Source organism: Ptychodera flava (genome assembly GCF_041260155.1).
Source record: "Ptychodera flava strain L36383 chromosome 23 unlocalized genomic scaffold, AS_Pfla_20210202 Scaffold_23__1_contigs__length_28996876_pilon, whole genome shotgun sequence".
NCBI lineage: Eukaryota > Metazoa > Hemichordata > Enteropneusta > Ptychoderidae > Ptychodera > Ptychodera flava.
Window position 1 is genome coordinate 18,350,963 of NW_027248277.1, and position 23,278 is coordinate 18,374,240.

General features: G+C 37.3%; 2 protein-coding genes across 2 annotated transcripts in view; both read right to left on the bottom strand.

Annotated features, from left to right (window-relative positions):
- Positions 1-9,993, bottom strand: part of LOC139123550 (glutamyl aminopeptidase-like) — a 52,837-nt gene extending 42,844 nt beyond the window's left edge. The window contains exon 1 of the mRNA XM_070689722.1: positions 9,291-9,993. Coding sequence (XP_070545823.1) covers positions 9,291-9,448 — 158 coding nt within the window. The 5' untranslated portion in view covers positions 9,449-9,993. The remainder of the gene's footprint in view (positions 1-9,290) is intronic.
- On the bottom strand, positions 9,505-9,978 carry LOC139123798 (leucyl-cystinyl aminopeptidase-like). Its single transcript, XM_070689949.1, has one exon. The coding sequence runs from the start codon at positions 9,976-9,978 to the stop codon at positions 9,505-9,507; it is 474 nt and encodes a 157-aa protein (XP_070546050.1).
- Positions 9,994-23,278: the final 13,285 nt, after the last annotated feature.

The window sequence follows — 23,278 nt, forward strand, 5'->3', positions numbered from 1 at the left end:
ACAGACTGTTTTTTAAGTTTTTTGTGATATTGTGTTCTATTTATTATAATGGTTAGTCCATTTGTTTTATTTGCAGTGTAAGTATTGTTTCTTTTTTAAGTTCTTTTTACTTTCATGAGCATGTTCTTGAAATGAAGGTCAATTATTTTTGCTTGCTTCCTGTTCTGCGAGCTGTGTTTTGTAGGTCGTTTTTTTCAATGTATTTCAAGGGGCTGACCATTGTCCAATAAAATACTTCTCTAAATGACATGAAAATCATGATCTTCTTATTGATTTCCTAAATAAATGTATTCATTTATGCAAATGAGCACTGCTTGAGAATGCAAGTGAATTTCCATAGGCTAAAAATCATGCATTTACTAAAACAAAATTGCCAAAGATCACATTAATGAGACAGACTGAATCTTTTTATTATGGGCCAGTAGCTGTATATTTGATGATTTATTTCATACATTTTGTTTGACAATTGCAAATTATTGTTCTACTCCCTTAAGTATATTGAAATACCCAGTATTTACCTTGCCATCACAGCATCTACACATGTAAAACACACTGATATTGTATAGATCTGAATTCTAGTTTGGACCAGAATTCACTTAAGTCAACAATAACAATGCAGCCTACACATGTACAGGCTGAGTTGACAAGCTGAATACTGTGTATCTCAACATGCTTTGGGGAGTAGAACAAGAAATTGTTGAAATTAAAAACAAACACAGTTTAAAATCATCAAACATTACACCTACTGTCCCTTTAGAAAATGACATTATCAAACAGGTGTCAGTGCATTAGAAATAGAATCTAATTACCCTACAGTCCCTTGGGGCATATATTTAAAACAGACATTTAGTAATTATAGATTGAAACAGATGTTGCCACATCCTGAACAAATCATATTCAGTTCAGTTTAATCATGTAAATAAATTGGAGAATCATCTTTCACTTAATTATCCTCACTTGTCATATACGGACAGATATTTTATGGCTTATTTCAAATAAATATGATAATTTTAATAAATTTATCAACACATTCCCTTCCTAGTCTAAAATATATATAGTGTGTTCTTTAAACAGATGACTGTATTCATGCTAAACATAAGATCATTTATTTATTTATTTGTTTATTTATATTTCATGTAGATTTCTGGACTGCTAACTGTAGAATATGTATAAGGACTACACATTCAGGCATACATATCGGTATGCTAGCTGTGTATATGCAGGAGTGCTGTAGTGTATCAATCATGCTGGGGTCAGAGGTCATCACCACAGAACCGCTGCAAACCAACCTGTAGGTTTTATCCTTAGTTCACTAAGACATCGAGCCGAGCACGCTCGATACGCCACAGCACTGCTGCGTTTCACAGGTAGCAATATCTAGATGCCATAGCATTTGTCCTTATATAAAATTTGAGACAAATTGGTCCAGTCATGTTCGAGCAACGGTTCTGGGCAGACAGAAGGACAGAACACAATCTACACATGTAAGTCCCCATTCCAGACTTCATCCGGCGGGGACTTATTACCAACTATTTAGCTTGTCAACACACTGTCCATGCAATGTGATGTAAAATTCCCAGTTATTATTGGCATCTGAATTCCAGTCCGGACCAGAATTCATTTGTCAACAACAACAATGCAATACACACCTGTACAAGCTCAGTTGACAAGCTCAACACGTACATGATATCTCAACATGCTTTGGGGAGTTTAGCAAATAACTATAGTTGACCTTGACACACATAACAAAAATAATGAAAAAATCATTAAAAGCTACAGCTACGGTCCCTTTAATTTTCAGGGTATATGGTTTGTCATAGATCTTTCCAATTACCTATGGTATCATTGTTTGTTGAGTTTTATTTAAAAATTATCTTCACCGGCAGCATTTCTCATAAAACATAACAAAGTTCGTTAGAAGATATTTGTTTTTCCTCTACAGACTGAGTGACATCAAGTTGCAAAATTCATGAATATACAAATCGGAAACCTCATTGATCTTTTTGTTTGGTGACTGTCTAGTCGGTGGTATTACAGGGACAAAATTGCTCTTTTTCAGCAGACGTTTTGTAAAGAAAAACATTACTTTCCTTCCATAAGGGACATGTTTGTTCTCTTCCTGCAATATGTTGACACACAAAGTATTTACCTTTGCAAACACAATGCACTGGGTATACCGGTAGTATGGTATAGTATTGACCAAATTGTAGACAATTTAGGAATTTCACGGCAAGAAGCTGTAACATTTGATGATTTATTCACTTTTTTTGTTATGTATGTCGACTGTAAGTGCTTGCTCTAATCCCAAAAGCATGTTGATGGAAGTCTGTTTAGCTTGCTGACTCAGTGTCTAGTGTCTATGCACTGTTGTTGTGTATAAGGGAGTTCGTGCCTTGAAAGTGAAAGACTTAAATTTTTGCTCAAATTTTCAACCATTCTCTTTCAAAATCAAGAATAAATATTGGGGGTCACCAAGCAAATTTTGGTACTCGGGAAACAAATAACTCAGATTTACCGATATTTAAAATTCATGATGGCCACCATCCCTGTATTAACTCTATGAATAAAAAATGTTTGAATTTCGAAAAACTAAGCTGGTGAAAAGTTTTCTTACACCAAGAGCTCTAAAATGAACCCCCACAAGTGGTATAACAGAAAAGAATTCTAGAAGTTTGAGGGTCTGAATATCTGTCCCCGAGGCGCATTCTGCCTTAAAGGGACATAAGCTGTAACTTTATGGCAAGTTTTTCAGTATTCTGCTTCTGTATATCAACTAAGGTGTCTGACCCTAATCTGTTTGTCATGCTGAAATTTCGAGTATTCTTTTTGTCAACACAGCTTGAATTTGTGTGGTGATCATTGTTTATTGTTTACAAATGAATTCTAGTCCAGACTTTAATACAACTTTCAACAATAACAATGTAGATTATACTCATATAGGGTTGTGTTGATATGCTAAATACTTGGCATTAAATTACAGTTTAGAGATTCAATGCACAAAGTGTAGGGAAACCACAAAACAAAAGTTGTGAAAAAATTGCCAAAAGATACAGCTTTTGGAGCTTTAACCCTTTTCCTGCCGAGCGCCCTTGTCCGTTATTTTGCCAAGTCAGTAGAAAACCGCCCCATAATATGTGCCTGCAAAAGATTGGCTCTCCTGCATGTTATCCTGCCAGCCATTTTGGCAGAAATCGCCCATTTTCAGGGTTGTTTTAGCCGTACTTATACGTGTTAGACTTCGATAATTTCTACATGCCCGTAGACAGGGGAAGGAGCTCAAGGGTTACTGCAGAAAAAAATTGAGGTCACCGGCTTTGTTTGCCCCTGGGAGTGCGTCATTTTATTGCCGTTTCATGTTTATTTTTTCTGAAATAAACTCCTTCAGTATTGCGCACGTCCGCTAGGCACAAACATCACCTCACTCGTCTGTTAGTCAGAGACCCTGGGGGTTGTGCTAGGGGTGCGGCAGCACCGGCAAACCTGTCCTGTTTCCCCAGGGTAGGGTCAATTGAATACGTACCTTCAACGACTTGGCAGTGTGGCACAAAAACTACGTTTTTGCCGTTGTATTAACGACATGGCTGAGCCATTGAAGCACAGCTCCACGTAGTTTAGCCAGCTCATTTGGGAGTTGGCTTACGAGTGTTACCGTTCATTACCGACTTAATCGAGTGGTCCTCAGTCAGGTACGGGTTTGTACCTACATGGATTGGGCTGCAGCTAACCAGTGATAACCAGTCACTGCACCCAAGTCGTCAGTCTCACTTTTGCGATGCATGGGTACAACGCAATATGCTTCCATTGTTCTAGCCATCGACGTGTCCACATGCCTGGCAGCCATATTGTACTGCTAGCTGGTTTGCATAACAAAAGCAGTCCCTGCTAAATGCAGGCGGTATCCCCGTACAGCATATTGACCTTATGTCACCTTTTGAATTCTCTGTACGCAAACAGCGTACGTAGTTACCAATGCGTCGGCAAGAGGATACGTTTGCCTGCAAACCAGAGCCAATACTTCGGACGATGGAATAAATAAAAAATCCAAAGCTACGTCCATTGAATGGCACGGCCAAGGCGGTGAAGGACGTTGCCTGGCTTGAACTTGCAGAGCTGAAGCCCAGCTTAGTATGTCGGACACCAGTTTGTAATGGTATTTCCGAGTCGTTCATATCCGTTCCATCGGAGGAACAAGTCAAGCCGTCCTCATTTTCAGTCACGCACAACTGAATAAGTGACTTTCGTCTCGCACCATCGGCATATCTGCCAAGTCGTTTGCAAGAGGTAGCCTTCTAGATTAGCATTGCTGAGTTGGTCAAGTTCGGCAGCAATCTCTATAGTGCCAGGCAGCCAAGTACGTCCAACTCCGCCAGAAAACGTCACCATGCCACCAAGTCCGCTAAAAAGCGGTAAAAAAAACCCAGCCCCCTCGGGTGTGGGGGACTGGCGGACAGGTTTCTGCACCTTTCCCTGTCTATCGACTCCCTGCGAACCCATTTCGAGGGAAAAGGCGTTCCTTGTCAGAAAACCTCTCCTCGGATGATCCCTAAACGCACAGGGGATAGCAAACGTAGTGCCGTCGACTTGGCAGGAAAGGGGGTACCCAAAAAGGGCCCGATTTCCACCGGGTTGGGAGAATAACGGTCACCAGTGCTTAGATTCTGGCTACACCGAATTTCAAGCGGATTTTCACCGACTTGGCAGGAAAAGGGTTAATATGAATTCTAGTCCAGACCAGAATTCACTTGTCAGCAATAACAATGCAGTCAGACTTCTACACATGTACAGGCTGAGTTGACAAGCTGAATACTGTGTAAATGTATCTCAACATGTTAAATGGGGAGTAGAACAATAAACTTTAGTTGATATGAAAAACGTTACAAGTAGTGAAAACTCATCAAAAACTGTTCCTGGTCCTTTGAAGACATACACAGAGTTGGCCAGTTGACAACAATAGCATTTCAATTTGACTTTGGGAGAAGAATGTGGAATTGTATTTTGTAGTCAGAAAGAAATTTAACCCTTTGAGTGCCAAAGTCAATTTTGTCATCCTTATCAAATATACTTAAGTCAATTTTTGTCAGATTTTTGCCAAAATTTTGATAAAAAAATGAGGCCAATGAAATGTTGTGTTCATTTTGTTCAAAATTATCAGAAAAATTACAGAAAATGTCTATAAAAATTGATAAAATGTTGCACTGAAATTTTGGTCGGGAAAAATACAGCACTCAAATGGATTTTTAATGGAAAATTCCAAAGGGTAAGGCCAAAAAAAAATAAATTGTGCTGTTCCAATAACATGGTTTTCAAAAATAGGATAGGTAGGTTGGCAGGAATTTTTTTTTTACAAAATATTTTAATTTTTAAATATGCATTTTTCAAGGTTCAGGGCGGTCAAACACTGGCCACAACATTTCCAGAAAAATGTATCATACATACATGTATATAAAAGGGAAAAAACCCATAAAAGACATCCTCGTTCAAGCAAAAATCAAATGCCAAGTAACGAACGCATGATTTAACGGGGGTTGTTCTTTCTTATTTTTACTTCCTTGTTTACATAGCTCTAAAAGTTTAGGGTCAGCAGGACTACAAAATAGGATAGGTCGGGTTATCGGAACAGCACATTTTTTTTAGTTCGGCCTAATGATGATGTATAGATACTGTCAAACTAAATCTTTGTCAGTCATATAAGAATCTGGTACTTACAGCACTTGCTCTAGGGCAGAGCTGCCAGGAAATAAAACATACATTGTGATCATAAGGCCATACAAAAAATATTTGCTCTCAATAACCTGACCGACCCTAGAAAAACTAGCTGACCTTAGACATTCTTTTGCATTTTGAAAAAAATCTCTGAATTTCACCATATTTTATAGGTCGCTCGGCCAACAAAAAGGAAAATGCAAATCTTAAAAAACAAAATCGAATAAAATACTATATCTTATGTGAATACAAACTGTATCCACATAAGATTACATAGTAGTGTAATAAAGTTATTACTAATAAAATCTTCTCTGATCTACCTACTCTAATTTTCATTAGCATGTTACCAGAAAAACATGTCTTTTTGTCTGGCCAAATGGCCTGTAAGTGTTCAGAATAAAAACATAGGGCCAAAGTCCCTGAAGCTACCATAGACATGGATACAAAATTTAAGTATTTCCTGACTGTATGAAATTATCTCACTAAGGTCATCCTAGGGACTTGTAAACCAGTAAGTTCTGTTGAATAAGTTGAGACTGTACGTACTCAGAGAAAGCACACTGAAGACAAATGTTTGAAACTTAAGAAGTTCAAGGTCATCAAAAGCATTATAAGGAATCATGTTACACTTTCATTGCACTGTTTACACAGATTGCATAATTGCTATAAATAGCACATGAGGAATCTTACAGCCAAGCTTTACCATAAAAACCATATCACTTTGACCACTCTTTTAATTGACCACTCTATTTTTTTCCTGAAAAAGTAATCTTATTTTATCCTTACCAAGTCAACCATAAATGGAAATTAGAACTTTCTCTATCTCTATTTATTTGACCACCCTATCATGACAAACTATTATGAGCAATTTCTTCTAGATAACATAAATGGTGGTTCAGAATATCAAAGTTGGGATTCAGGAAAGTTGCCTTTACATGTTTTAATCCTCCAAGATGGTAAGCATTTCACTATGAACTGTCAAAAAAAGTTGAACTTTCTGATAATTCCACACTAAAATTATTTTGGCTTTGATGATTTCCTAATTAATTCAATTATTTAAAATCTTATTAATTATTTTTTTCTGGGTGAATTGATAGGGTTTATACAGTACAAGAATTACATACAATGTAAGTCAAATTTTGACCAAAAATGACAAAAAAATTCCTTAAAAATACACATTTGCATATTTCATCACAATTTGAACAAATCTAAGTTGGGTTATCCCTAGGGACCTGTATACCAAATAACAAAGCTGTCTGACCAGCGGTTATGAAGAAGAAGATTTTTTACCAAAAACACCTTTTTTGGCATTAATTTGCCTATTTTCACAATATCAAAAAATTAAAAAAAATAGTTTCTCAAAATCATATTTTTCATCTACACAACAAATATCAAATCAGTAAGTACTGCGGTTCTCAAGATATTTGAGTGGACGGACGCCTCACAAACGGACATACATACATACATACATACATACATACATACATACATACATACAGACTGACGACGGACGCCGGACGGATACCCATCCCAATAGCTTCTATAGACTATAGTCTATAGTAGCTAAAAATGACTTATTATTATCCATTCTATATGGATACAAAATCACTCATTTTGCATCAACATTATCAATTTATACCTTTTTGTGAACAATCACAATGACAGCTGTCACGAATAAAAGGTTACAAGAGAGTACTTATATTTAACCTTGACACCCCCATCCCTGTAAACAAGTGTCTATCATTACCATTGATAATGCATTGACTGGTGTGAGAGCATAGGTCAAACCATTGCAGTGAAAGGGTAAACCTTTTGGCCGGTACCTGTATATCATGAAACCTTGCAATGCAGATTTTTTTTGGGAGGGGGGAGGGGGGGGGGGGGTTTGACGGTGGAGGGAGATGTCAGTTATTAATTAAGATGGGGATTTTTCACAAGCTGCCCTACATACCAATGCCAATAGCAAGTGATATCAGTAGGCGCATTACCACGACAACCAGCAGAGTGTACTATAAATATGAGTGCTTTGTTTGCATTTTGCCGGGGAGAGAGTTTTAGCATATGGTGCTCTAACGTGACAAATTAACAACCACTGTCCTTTTGTTGGAAGTCATATTGTACACAGATGATATTATATGCTTCGTATCTGCTCTTCGATCCAAGGCCAAAATGACAAAATTATTCGCTTTTCTCTTATAATTAAGTTTTGTTTATAGAGCTCAAATTGAACGTATTAATTTAAATTTCCTGCAAATTACCGGTGGGGGCCACTTGTAAAATCATTTCCCGGGGAAAATAGACATTTGATTCTAATTTTCAGTTTATCCTTGACATGGGGTAAAATTGAAAACGCAATGAAATGGAAAAATAAACCTTACCATATGGCCTCTATACAACTGAGGAAGATACCATGACAGTGTTTCTATAAATGGGAATTTTCAGCTCTCTTTCAAGTAAAATCTGTGTTTTAGGTTTGTGCATAGTCAGTTTTATTGACACTGACTGCAATATTGTAAAAACTTACTTTCGAATACTATTGTAAGTGTGAAATGAATTGAAAGAATGGAAAAACAGTGAAAGGATTGAAAGTAGCTGTGAAAATGACCTCGCGAACAGCTCTGTTTTCATACAGGCGTTAATCTGTTTACAGCTTACAAGATCGGGTGGTGGCAATATTGAGAATGCAATATTGGGATCTTTACACCCGACCTGGACGACATGAGGAGGCCAGGAAGAGGGTGGATTAAGTGGGAGGGGCTGTCTTCACCCATGCTTCGAGCAAGGTACAGAAGTCCCGAGATTGTTTTTTGATGAACGACAACAATGGAACGTAAAGGTATGCAAAGTGACCTGTAAAAAATTACAATGCTTTACAGTGTGGTTGCAGAGAGACCGTAGCCCAACAGTGTTGAGTGTATATACTACAGTAACATAAAATATAAACACACAGCAGAGTGGGTACTCTATGCACCTTTGCATAGCCCTACGACTCTCTAAATTGCTATGTGTTTTAGGGGAGTGGCGCCTGGACTTACAGGCGGGGGAGTGTTTGAGCTATGGGACCCAGCCCTGTTTGAATGAGGTGGGCGCGGTACTTTACCCACGGAAACCCCTGTCCAGTGTCCTGCCTGTGAGTGACTCTAATTCTCGAACAATGGCCTACAGATTAACGGGGGGGGGGGGGGGGGGAGGGTGTATTACCGTGCTTGGTTTGTTACACACGATCGCCCTGACTGTGAGGCATGGATGTTGGCAGAACCTAGCTGCAGTACAGTAGCTCGAGGTTTTGCCTGGGTCTGGTTTTGCCGTCCGATCCAAATACCCAGATAATATAAAACCTCGAGCTACTGTAACTGCAGCTAGACCATGAGAATTTTCAATTTTCCTCCCATGGTAGAAAACAAACATGCCCTGCCCACCTTGGCATCCAAAGAACAGCGGTGCGTGTAGATAAAAATCAAACGAGTTGCTTGACAGACCAATCTTAGTGGCCATAAGTCGCGATGAATGACAACGAAAACTTAATATTCAGAAACGAATTCATAAAACGACCAGCAAGTTAGAATGGCGTTTGTGGTACACCTCACCTTTCTTCTCCAGTACTTGTTGTATATCGACTCTTGTAAAAACCATTCAGTCCTTCCGAGAGATCTCCGTGGAACTCGATTGTTAGAGCGTAAACTTGACCTTGCTTCAGTTTACTGTTAAGGCCTATGTACAGCATCCGTAAGGTTTTATCTGTCATCGTCTTAACCACACGGATGTTTTCAGTCACGGCGTCTCTTTTACCGACAACTGGTTTCACTTCTGGATATCGGAGAGACTTATTCGCTGCATGTGAAGGATTATAGCCGAGGTTGGCTTCGCGATCCGTACATTTATCACAACCCTGCCGCTGAATTGCTGGGTGGTTAAGTTCGGGTGCATAAATAAATCGTATGTTTCTGGCACAACATCCTTTGGAAGACGTACACTAGAATAAGGGAATTTGTCCTCGCCTTTGGGAACGACTGCAGCCACGATCGCAAGTATAAGTATAGCGATGACAACAAGCGCTACAACAAGTGTGGCTGTCAGCTTGGTGCAAGACCTCGGCGGAGGCGCCGAGTCTGGCTCCAGTCTTTCGTAGTTCGTGGACTTGGGCGTCGGGTCGCCGATCATGCTTGCCCCACTTTCCATAGCCGGGTCATGAAACGTTTCTTCGTCGCTTTCTGATGGGAAATCCCGCGATTCGGCCAGCTCTTGCGTGATTTTATGGTACACGGCGTCGGCCATGATACATATGACACTAAAAATTTAAATATTCATGAGGTGGGAGTTCAACGTCGGACCAATCAGAAGCGCTCATTTTGCCTACATATATGGCATGCAAAGTATGAATGAAGAGGTCTGGCGCTCATGCGTAAAATAAATCGTGTATCTTTCAATACGGCCTACCACTGACACCAAATTCAAAGGGATACCGTGGCAATGTAGTTACTTCTGTATGAAACAAATTTGCATTATAACGACGGAGAAGTTGCTTTTCACGCGGTTTTGTTCACGCCAAGAGAATCGTGAAATTTTAAGTAAATGAAAAAATGACATCGCACGCAACAGGCAACATTGAAATGAGCCCTGGAACAGGGCATCGATCGTAGGCCGAACTCGGGTTGAAGTTTTGCAGGGGTTGCGGTACGGTAGCAATCAAGTGTAAAACAAATATCCTCTTTGTAGACACGAGAAAGTTATATCATATTTCCAGTAATGTGCTTTGTCTGTGAACGAAAATGTTAATATATTTGTCGAGCCTCAGTCACTACATGGTTAATATCTCAAACTTTGATACAAATTGACAAGGAGAAGGCGCCCCTAGAAGGCGCCCTTTAAGATCAATATAGAAAAAGATATTTTAACAATTTATTCAGAATTAATACTGACCAAGCCACTGACTCAGTGTTCATTTTTGTCAAACTTCGTTGTTGTTTTTTTCCGTTTAAAGTTTATAACTTTCCACCCCATACCTTAAAATCACTTGATGTGATTCACGAAATCGTTTAAGCGTGTAATTACTATATACAAACACACGTTTTGACCGGAAGAAATCGGCTGATGTAATACCATGGCATGTAGCTAAAGTTACAGAACCTGTCGCTGTGTTCTCTTTTCATCGTACTTGTTGTTGTTGTTGTTGTTGTTGTTGTTGTTGTTTTATTTGTTGTTGTTGTTGTTTATGCTGCTGCTGTTAATGATGATAATGATGATGATGATGATGATGATGATGATTATGATGATGATGATGATGATATAGTGGTGATAGGTGATTGTATTGCTACTGTGGTATTCTATTAGATGTCCCTCTAGACCTACGTCTTTCCAATCTACACAAAAAATAAAGTTTGTTGTATTTAACTCACGAAAACATTTCCGAAATTCCCAGTGTTCAATTTCTCAACAAGTGACAGCCTGAATGTGAGTAACGTTCAACGGCGCCGCCATATTGTTGACGACAACTGAATGATGGTCCGGACTGTAATTTTCACATGTCAACAATGACAGAGCACACTCTGCGTTACGCACTCCTTGAAAGCTGAAGTTTTATGGTTCAGCATACTTGTAGAGAGTCGAGAAAATATATCTATCTTATACAGCGGAAGTATAATGAAAATGTTATTAAAAAGGTTACCATAGTTGTGTCTCCTATATTTTAATGTGATAAATTGAGAGAATAAGTTTTAGAAAAAACAAAACCAAAAAAATCATCTTTTTTTCTTGCGATCACGGAATGAGTAAGAATTCGGCCGATAACGTCGATAGCGGCTGGCGGTTGTGAGATAGCATGACGTGTCGCATACGCCAAAACAGGATAGGCCTACGACGGAAATAGTGATTGGACGCAGGGAAGAGGTTTGCTTCGAACCACACACAGTCGAGTCGCTTGTTCGTTGGACACGGCGAATGCTCGACTAGCACCTCACATACGTTATTGTGACCACATCCCACGGTCCCTCGATCAATCACGTACAAGCCGAGTTGACATACTAAGTGTCTCAGAACATGCCGTCCGGAGTAGCACAAGAATTAAATTTCAAACAAAATGGTGAAAAAAATCATTTTATAAAAGTTACACGTACTGGCCTTTTCAGAGTTAAAACTGTCGGCAACATGTGAAAATGTCGCTCGCACGATGCTTTAATTCAGTGAACAAACCTTAAATCGCGATCAGCACAGCATGAAGAGCATTTCTCCTCGTATGGACTTGTCGCACGGAATTAATACTGTTTTCTGTTTGGAGCATTTCAGATTTCATTTGATTGTTGCTCCGTGAGAAAACCAACAGTCTGAAGTCGGCCGCATATCGGCGGGGGGGGGGGGGGGCTAGAAGATGTACAAACGCAAACAAGTGCCTTCTCAAACAACGATTTCAAACAAGGACTTGACCAAGCTATTACAAGTAACAATGTTAACTTGTTGATAAGATCTTGTGCAGAAGGTTTGTAAGCCTGGGGACCGTCACAGATATTCGGACTCTCAAACCTGTACAATTCTGATGTAGATGTACCCTTGTGGAGGTTCATTTTTAAAGCTCTTGGTGTAAGAAAACTTTTCACCGGCTTAGTTTTCCGAGTCGAAATTTTTTTTTTCTCCATGGAGTAAGCACAGGGATGGCGGCCATTTTGAATTTTATATAACGGTAAATCTTGGGTTATTTGTTTCTTTAGTACTAAAATTTGCACAGTGACCCCCGATTTTTATTCTTGATTTTGAAAGAGAATGATTGAAAAATTCGTTGAAGAAAGTTAGAGCAAAAGTTTAAGTCTTTCACTTTCGGGGCGAATACTACCTTAATGATTAGTCATGCATGAGACCTTTTGGGGGTGGTCAGATCGAGATGTGAGATCTCGATGCAAAGCAAAAATTGCTATAAACGCCAGGAAAAGTGTTGATATTGAAAAACAATATCTCATCTGATGCAAAATGCGACAAACAATTGTCAAAGAACGCGGGGAATTGTGCATGTTGGCATCTTGGTCACCTCTCAAATTCTGTTGGTCCGTCCCTCACTACAGAGTCCCCACTTCTTATTTGGGGTTTGTAGCGTGCGGCAGACCATTAGCCTAATCATGCACACTCTGTCATTTCCGTCTCACCTCATATTAAATTTTACAATTTTTATTCGTAGCAACGCACAAAGATATGCAGGTATACTTGAAAACGTTGTCACATTAGGGACCAACCATTTGATATCGTGAGGGGGTGGTCGAAATGAAAAAAACACCACAAAAAACAAAACAAAACAAAAACTAAAAAATCTGCAAAGCAAGATTTGAGCAAAAGTGTAGCTTTGCTGCGTTGGCATAGAAAGATGTCCGATTACTAAAAAAGTGTGTAATTCTTTGAGGAAAATCCCCCCGTGCTTTCAACTCGTCGTCACGTAAGCGTCGGTATTGACCGTGGCCGTTCTCATGCTGTACTGTGTTGGATATCATCTCCGATTTCGATAATATTCTACCAGGTACTTCGTCTTTGCAACGCTAATAAGCTGTATTTCAACATTCGTTTGGATAGGAAAATGTGCTCTCCTTGACTCGTAGCACACAAAGAGCATACTAACAAAATTTCCAGCTATTATCCCCTTTGACAAAAACAACACAGTCTAGATGTACCTTTCCCATTTCACCTGTTGCAAGTAAGTGACAAGTATTTATGACGAGTTACTGGAAAATAGCTACCTATCACAATAATTTTAATTCAAGAACAAAAAATTCATTAAGTTAGATTCCACGCAGTCAGTTATGGATATTTGCAACAAATATGAAATTAACTTTGAACATCGGTTATTTTGTATACAATGCCTTTAGAATCAGAAAGGAATTAATCGTTACAACTTAATTGCTACAGTGTGTATGTATGATTTATATATTATTCTCTGATATTGCAGCAAAGACATTTACCTCACTGTGTCAATATTTTTGTAATCTAATCATCGGTGTACCCAATTTGTATATGAGCCACAGGCATTGGAAAGCAGATAATTATGCACAATTTTTTGTACACCATTCAATTAATCATATCACTTTTTGAAAGAACTCGCCCCGATAAAATTGTTTTCGCCTGTACCTTCTGTATTTTGATGGTACATCTGTTTTGCCTGCCTCCTAATATTGTTGCTACATCAATCAAGCCAGGAAACGGTTTCCGTCATCAAACAATAGACGAATATTGCAAATAGACTCATGATTCACGTTTTATTGCGGTGGTGGCTTCTGATATGAAATTGTATAAGGATGAGGGAGTCCGCGAAATTATGTGTATACACATCACTTCGTCGCGACACTGAGTGTTAGAATGCGTATATGTGCGCATGAGCTGATATAGTTTCGCAGTGTTTGAACTGTGATCTCCCATTCTTAATAGGCGGGTTTCCGAGGGCGCCGTCAAAACGTTCGCAGTTTGCTCCGAACGTTAACATCAGCAGGTCTATGGTTTTCTCGAACTGATCTTGTCTATAAAATCGTAACGTTTTTGTTTGTTTTTGTATTGGCAACTGGCAAGTTCTCGACAGAGATTATTGCGTTTAAATGTAATTTTATACTAGGCCCCTTTTTGTTTGCCGGCTTGCGGGCGGGTATGTTTTCCCACAACATGGTGAAAAACAAATGCAAAGTGTGAAGTAGGCTATTTCAAATTGAAATAGACATTTTCCTTCCTTGCTGAAGGAATACATTTGGGAATTCGTGCATGTATTTACGTAGTGTTTGATTTATTCGTGTTTTACCTAGCATGAGGGCAGCCCGGGGGTGGGGTGGGGGGGGGGTTACTCCCATAGAAAAGGTATGCTGGTATGCGCCGCCCAAATGGGTCACTTTTTAAAGGAAAAAAGGGATCCCTGAACATGGGTCGATTTTTCCGAAAAAATCTTTAAACATGGATCGATTTTTCATCGGAACAACCTCTCAACATTGGTCGATAAGTCCCTGCTTCAAGAAAACCTTCATATTTGATAAAATAAAGGTGAAAATTCCCAGACTTTGTTAATGAAATCCCTAACGATAGGTCATATTTTTTGAATATACATGCATGGGTAGATGTTTTCAACTCGGGCGGTACACCCCAATATGAAAGTATCAAGAGTAACCCTCCGGGGAGGGCAGATTTGAGGAAAATTCGACGGCAAACAAAACCGTTAGGACAACAATGTCACGCTAAACCGATATACCATCAGGAAAACAAATAACCATGGACTGAACCTGTGACATTTCAATCAAAGTGGCCCATGCCATGATTCAGTGAACCTGCGTTGTCACCCACCTGAACCCTCATTAATGCACGGTCCCTCCACAAGGAGGGATGGTGATTAATGATACCAGAGTTTATTCTTCTTTTCCTTGGCAGCGGAAAACAAAATGTCATCTGTAATATAACGCTGATGAGGCAAGGTCAACGGATTTCTTTGTTCAGATTCCTTGTGCTTCGAAAACCGAGTATATTCAACTTAAAAAAATCTCGGTACAACCTTTCACACTCTATTAAAGGGAGGGGGTCATCGGAACTGCGCGTGTGCGAGTTTTTTGTTTACATACCTGGATGCGTCAACACTTGGATGAAACGTTTAAATTTTACGATGTATAGATTATTATGACAAATACAATTTAAATTTTCATCAATCGCCGAATGTTTAAATTGGTGAACGCAGTTCCAATGACCCCCATCCCATTAACACGCACCATCCCCAGGGGAAAAACATGGGTTAAAGATCACGAGCTCAAAAAAAGAAGAGATTCAAAAACACGAACTTATCCACGTAGAGTAACCGTGACTAGAACACCACTACTACCAAAACAACAACAACAACAACAACAACAACAACAACAACGACAACCATAAGGGGAAAAACTTTTCTGTTTCATGGGGAACCTGGTTGCAGTTACGCTTCATTCCACACCTCGACAATGAAAGTTGTATGGAGAAGTGAGTTTCCGCAAATATAAAGTTTGACTCCCTACATACATTTGATAGATAGGTTAGGTGATAAGTGAGTATCATAGAAATACAGACACTTGGAGTGAGAAGTCGAGTTGAAATAAAGTAGGAAGTACGGAGGCCCTCTGCAGCTTTCGTACTATGATAATTTAGTCTGATAACCCTTTCATGTGCGCGTCTTTTCAACTTTTCCCCCGTTATCCCACAATGCACTGCAGCAGCTACTGTATATCAAACAACGAAAACATACTGATTTGTGTTGTAAACGGACTGTTATACAAAATCGACACAAATTTGCAATGCCAAATAATACCAAGTGTATAATCTAACCATCAGCGACGAAAATATAGGTCAGGGTGTAATCTGCCATAGAGTTCTATGAGTAACGTACCCTGCGTGTACCCTACGGATAAAAGTTTTATGCGTAACGTAAACGTTTTACAAAAAGTCAAATTTGATTCTCAACAAAGAATTACAACAAAGTAAACGTACAGAGATTGCTTTTAAATTGTCGCTCTGTTGGTTTGTTTTAGTCTTTCTTTTTTTATAGTTTTTTTAGTGTGTCATATGAGCTGGTTCTCGAAATAAAGTTTATTATTATTGTTATTTATACCTTATCGCGCACTGCATCATGGAACCGGTAAAAGAAGTATCATGGCAGCCATGAAACTAACAATATCCTCATTCACGATCAGGAATAAAAGCCACAATAGGAGTAATCACTGATGTGTGTTTTTACTTCTTTTAAAAAGTTATGGAATTTGCTCCAAAAATAAACTCGCTCTGACAGCCACTGTTGTGAAAATATGAATGTGATATTATTCTGGTAAGCCGATTTGATGTTGTATCGAGCTCTTATTTCACATTAAACACTCTTACACTCTATTGCTTAACAACACACTTTGGAAAGTGCAGTATAGCAAGAACCAAACTAAACATTGCATAAAACATTGTTGTCTATGTCTTTACCTGCAGCTGCTGGGGGAAACATAGCGCTTGTAATATATTTCATAAGAGACAGCGTATCATCTGAACTTAAAATGTTGCAAAACTTCTCTCTTTCATTGAAACAATCGAAGATAATACAACTTCATTTGAAGAAAAGATAACTTTTCTATCATTACTATATTTTGGACACTTTATTAAAAAGTGAAATCCGGATTTCACTGAAAACTTAATTGCAAAATCTGTTTTCATTGCATTGCAAGCTGAGGTCTTGGCATAGCGCCACTTACGGTCGTTCTGTCTGTATGCCCTCACTAAGGTTGACTAATCCAGGCTTGGACGCCAACAGGCTACTGTTTAAACTATTCAAGGTAAATATCCTGAATTAAATTCTTTGTTGAGAATCATATTTGACTTTTCGTTGCAGAAGACACTCGCAATACTTATTGCGGTGCAACAATTATCTGTTAATTGTAGTGAACGCCGCCGACGTTAAACTGTGTGTGGTTACTTTGTTTTTAAATCTGTCTCACTGCAAGAAAACAGAAATTGTGACACCTAAAACAACAGTGAGTATGTCGCCCTATGGGATAAATTTAGCACAGGCGTGATGTTTACTGGGTAGTTTGTATAAGTGTAGTTTATGCTACGTTCCTTCTCTTCCGTAGCGGTGATTAGGCTACGGAAGAGAACGTCGGAACGTAGCATAAACTACACTTTACAAACTACCCAGTAAACATCACGCCTGTGAAATTTAGGCCGTGGCTAAGGCCTTGGTCGGATATTTAAACATCATTGCAGTGTTTCATCTAGACAGGGGGATGGGGGAATTCCCCTAGGCTGTTGACATATATTGGCACCCCCTAGTAATTTGTCAAGGGGGACCAGCCGTAGCCCCTCCCCGATGAAATGGTGCCAGTCTGATACAAGTGGAACACATGAACTGGTGAAATCCCCTTGGATATTCTGCTAAAGGGGGAAAAATTTCGCCCTGTTGATGCCATCCTGGATGAAACACTGTCATTGCCAGAGGTGTAGGAACTACAGAGATGAGCGTTTTTTCCAAAGCTAGTAGCCCTACGAGTATTAGGCCGTGGGCTAGAGGGGGTCTACGTGCATCCCCCCACAGGATAACAAACCTGTATTTTTCAGAAGCCTTGGGATCCCTAGAATACGAAATGGAATTTTAACAGAAAAATATAGGGACGCAATAGCTGTTATGGTCATGTTTTGAAGGGTACCGCAAAATCACCATTTTCCAACGCAAATGCATTTTCGTCAAATCTGTCTTCTTGTAAGTCATCTGCTGAGCTTATTTTTTACATAACCTCACTTGTTTGGTATCATTAGAAAGGTAATTTAGTCTTCTTTAAGATGACATATTGTATTATGCAATATCTTCTACAATTTTTGTGAAATATGACCAAAACTTACCCCATACCCCAAAATTTAACATTGCAAATTACAGTAAATCTCAAATTCTACCAATTTTTTAGCTTGGCACAATAAAAAATGCAATGCTTTGTATGAAATCTCTTTTATTTGATACAGGGACATGTCAGAAATATGAAATAGACTTTTAACAGAAAAAATATTGGGACTCTACAGCTGTAATAGTCATATTTTGAAGGGTACCGCAAAATCAAAGTGTTGCAGATTTGCATGCATTTTTGTTAAACCTGTCTTCCTATAAGTCATCTTCTGAGCTTGATTTTGGATATAACCTCACTTGTTAGGTATCATTAGAAAGATAATTTACTAATCTTTAAAATGACATATTGTAACATACAATATCTAGTATAGTTTTCATGATATATGACCAAACTACCCCATACCCAAAGTTTACATTGAAATTGCAGTCAAAGCTGAAATCAAATTCTACAATTTTTTTAGCTAGACACAAAAAATCTGGCCGTTTTTGCTATTAAATCTGTTTTATTTGGTACAGGGACATGTTAGAAATATGAAATAGACTTTTAACAGAAAAAATATTGGGCTCTACAGCTGTAACAGTCTTATTTTGAAGGGTACCGCTAAACCACAGTGTTGCAGATTTGCATGCATTTTGTTAAACTTGTCTTCATATAAGTCATCTGCTGAGCTTGTTTTTGAATATACCTCACTTGTTAGGTATCATTAGAAAGATAATTTACTAATCTTTTTAACGACGTATTGTTACATGCAATTCTTTGTATAGTTATCATGATATATAACCAAAACTTACCCCGTACCCCAAAGTTTACATTGAAAATTGCAGTCATAGCTAAAACCAAATTCTCCAAACCTTTTAGCTAGACACAAAAAATCTGCCGTTTTTGCTATTAAATCTGTTTTATTTGGTACAGGGACATGTTAGAAATATGAAATGGACTTTTAACAGAAAAAATATTGGGACTCTACAGCTGTAACAGTCATATTTTGAAGGGTACCGCTAAACCACAGTGTTGCAGATTTGCATGCATTTTTGTTAAACTTGTCTTCATATAGGTCATCTGCTGAGCTTGTTTTTGAATATAACCTCACTTGTTAGGTATCATTAGAAAGATAATTTACTAATCTTTAAAATGACATATTGTAACATGCAATACCTTGTATAGTTATCATGATATATAACCAAAACTTACCCCATACCCCAAAGTTTACATTGAAAATTGCAGTCATAGCTAAAATCAAATTCTACAAATTTTTTAGCTAGACACAAAAATCTGGCCGTTTTTGCTATTAAATCTGTTTTATTTGGTACAGAAACATGTAAGAAATATGAAATGGACTTTTAACAGAAAAAATATTGGGACTCTACAGCTGTAACAGTCATATTTTGAAGGGTACCGCAAAACCACAGTGTTGCAGATTTGAATGCATTTTTGTTAAACTTGTCTTTATATAGGTCATCTGCGGAGCGTGATTTTGAATATAAACCCATTTGTTAGATATCATTAGAAAGATAATTCACAAATCTTTAAAATGAAATATTGTAACATACAATATCTAGTATAATTTTCATGAAATATGACCAAAACTTACCCCATACCCCAAAGTTTACATTAAAAATTGCCGTCATAGCTAAAATCAAATTCTACCAATGTTTTACGCAGACATAAAAAAGTGGGCAAATTTTTTTATGAAATCTGTTTTATTTTGAACTTGGCCATATCAGAAATACGAAATGAACTTTTAAGAGAAAAATATTGTGATTCTATGGCTGTAACCGGCATATTCTGCGGGGTACTGCAAAATCACAGCAGTGCAGACTCATATGTGTTTTTTGTTAATTTTGTCCCATTGTAGGTCATCTGCTGAGCTTATTTTATTACATAACCATGTTTATTTAGTACCATCGAAAAGGTAATTTAGTAGTTTTTTAAATGACATATTGTTATATGCCATATCTTATATAGTTTTCATTGAATATGACGAAAACTTACCCCATACCACAAAGTTTACATTGAAAATTGCAGTCAAAGCTGAATCAAATTCTACCAATTTTCTAGCTAGACAAACAAATAAGGCAATGCTTCATATGAAATCTTTTTATTTGCTACTGGGGAATGTCAGAAATATGAAATAGACTTTTATCAGAAAATATATTGGGACTCTACAGCTGTAACGGTCAAATTTTGAAGGGTATCGCAAAATCACAGTATTGCCAACTCGCATGCTTTTTTGTTAAATCTGTCTTCTTATAAGTCATCTGCTAAGCTTGATTTTTGACAGAACCTGGCTTGTTAGGTATCAATAAAAAGGTAATTTACTAGCTTTTTAAAATGACATATTGTGATATGCAATATTTTGTTTTGGTTTCATGAAATAGGACAAAAGCTTACCCAATATCCCAAGGTTTACACAGCAAATTACTGCAAATCTGAAACTACCATTTTTACAATTTATTAACTTTGTATACAAAAAGCAATGCATGTATGCAATCTATTAAATCCGGTTTTTTTTGTTAAAAAGTATGTCACAAATATGAAATTAACTTTTAGCAGGAATATAATGTGATTTGATAGCCTTTTGGATCATATTTGGAAAAGTACCCAGGTATCAGGGCAAATTTGCCGAAACCCATACATTTGACATATTTTGGTTCCCCCTCCAAAAATGATCCAAATGGCTACTAAATTTTTGATCATCTTCCCGTTAAAAGTTAATTTATACTTATGATATACTTTTGTAACAAATAAATCAGATTTTAAACAAGAATTGCCATTTGTATTATGTGTAGCAAAAAAATGATAGAATTTAAGATAAGCCGTAATTTGCGCTTTGAACTTTTGGGTATGGGTAAAGTTTGACCATATTCCAGAAAAACTATGAAGGACATTGCATATTACAATATGTCATCTTAAAGAAGAATAAATTGCCCTACTAATGATACCTCACAAGCCAGGTTGTGTTACAAAATAAGCTCAGCAGATGACTTACAAGAAGAAGAATTTAACAAAAAAGGTGCCAGTCTGTGGTACTGCGATTTTGCATTTCCCTTCAAAATATGGCTGTTACAACTATACAATCCAAATATTTTTTTCTGTTAAAAGTCTATTTCACATATCTGACATGACCCAGTACCAAATACAACAGATTTAATACCAAAACAGAGCTCTTTTTATCATGTCTAGCTAAAAATTCGCGGAATTTGATCACGTTATTAGCTATGACAGTACTTTCTATATAAACATTGGGGTATGGGGTAAGTTTTGGTCATATTCCATGAAAACTGTACAAGATATTGCCTGTTACAATATGTCATTGTAAAGACCAGTTAATTACCTTTCCAATGACACTAAACAAGCTAGGTTATAATCAATAACAAGCTCAGCAGACGACTTATAAGAAGACAGATATAACAAAAACGAATGCGAATCAGGAATACTGAGATTTTGCGGTACCCCTCAGAATACGACTGTTACAGCTATAGAATCCCAATTTTTTTTCTGTTAAAAGTTCATTTCGTATTTCTGATATGGCCAAGTTCAAAATAAAACAGATTTCATAAAAAAATTTGCCCACCTTTTTATGTCTGCGTAAAACATTGGTAGAATTTGATTTTAGCTATGACTGCAATTTCCAATGTAAACTTTGGGGTATGGGGTAGGTTTAGGCCATATTTCATGAAAACTATACTAGATATTGTATGTTACAATATGTCATTTTAAAGATTAGTAAATTATCTTTCTAATGATATCTAACAAATGAGGTTATATTCAAAATCACGCTCAGCAGATGACCTATATGAAGACAAGTTTAACAAAAATGCATGCAAATCTGCAACACTGTGGTTTAGCGGTACCCTTCAAAATATGACTGTTACAGCTGTAGAGTCCCAATATTTTTTCTGTTAAAAGTCCATTTCATATTTCTAACATGTCCCTGTACCAAATAAAACAGATTTAATAGCAAAAACGGCCAGATTTTTTGTGTCTAGCTAAAAAAATTTGTAGAATTTGATTTTAGCTTTGACTGCAATTTTCAATGTAAACTTTGGGGTATGGGGTAAGTTTTGGTCATATTTCATGAAAACTATACTAGATATTGCATGTTACAATATGTCATTTTAAAGATTAGTAAATTATCTTTCTAATGATACCTAACAAGTGAGGTTATATTCAAAATCAAGCTCAGAAGATGACTTATAGGAAGACAGGTTTAACAAAAATGCATGCAAATCTGCAACACTTTGATTTTGCGGTACCCCTCAGAATACAACTGTTACAGCTATAGAATCTCAATTTGTTTTCTGTTAAAAGTTCATTTCGTATTTCTGGTATGGCCAAGTTCAAAATAAAACAGATTTCATAAAAAAATTTGCCCACCTTTTTATGTCTGCGTAAAACATTGGTAGAATTTGATTTTAGCTATGACTGCAATTTTCAATGTAAACTTTGGGGTATGGGGTAGGTTTAGGCCATATTTCATGAAAACTATACTAGATATTGTATGTTACAATATGTCATTTTAAAGATTAGTAAATTATCTTTCTAATGATATCTAACAAGTGAGGTTGTATTCAAAATCACGCTCAGCAGATGACTTAAAAGAAGACAGATATAACAAAAATGCATGCAAATCTGCAACACTGTGGTTTTGCGGTAGCCTTCAAAATATGACTGTTACAGCTGTAGAGTCCCAATATTTTTTCTGTTAAAAGTCTATTTCATATTTCTGACATGTCCCTGTACCAAATAAAACAGATTTAATAGCAAAAACGGCCAGATTTTTTGTGTCTAGCTAAAAAAATTGTAGAATTTGATTTCAGCTTTGACTGCAATTTTCAATGTAAACTTTGGGGTATGGGGTAAGTTTTGGTCATATTTCATGAAAACTATACTAGATATTGCATGTTACAATATGTCATTTTAAAGATTAGTAAATTATCTTTCTAATGATACCTAACAAGTGAGGTTATATTCAAAAACAAGCTCAGCAGATGACTTATAGGAAGACAGGTTTAACAAAAATGCATGCAAATCTGCAACACTATGATTTTGCGGTACCCTTCAAAATATGACCATAACAGCTGTAGAGTCCTAATATTTTTTCTGTTAAAAGTCTATTTCATATTTCTGACATGTCCCTGTATCAAATAAAAGAGATTTCGTACAAAGCATTGCATTTTTTATTGTGCCAAGCTAAAAAATTGGTAGAATTTGAGATTTACTGTAATTTGCAA

Bases quoted from the DNA above. Each gene is read 5' to 3' on its own strand.
- LOC139123798 (XM_070689949.1), bottom strand. From the start codon at position 9,978: ATGGCCGACGCCGTGTACCATAAAATCACGCAAGAGCTGGCCGAATCG.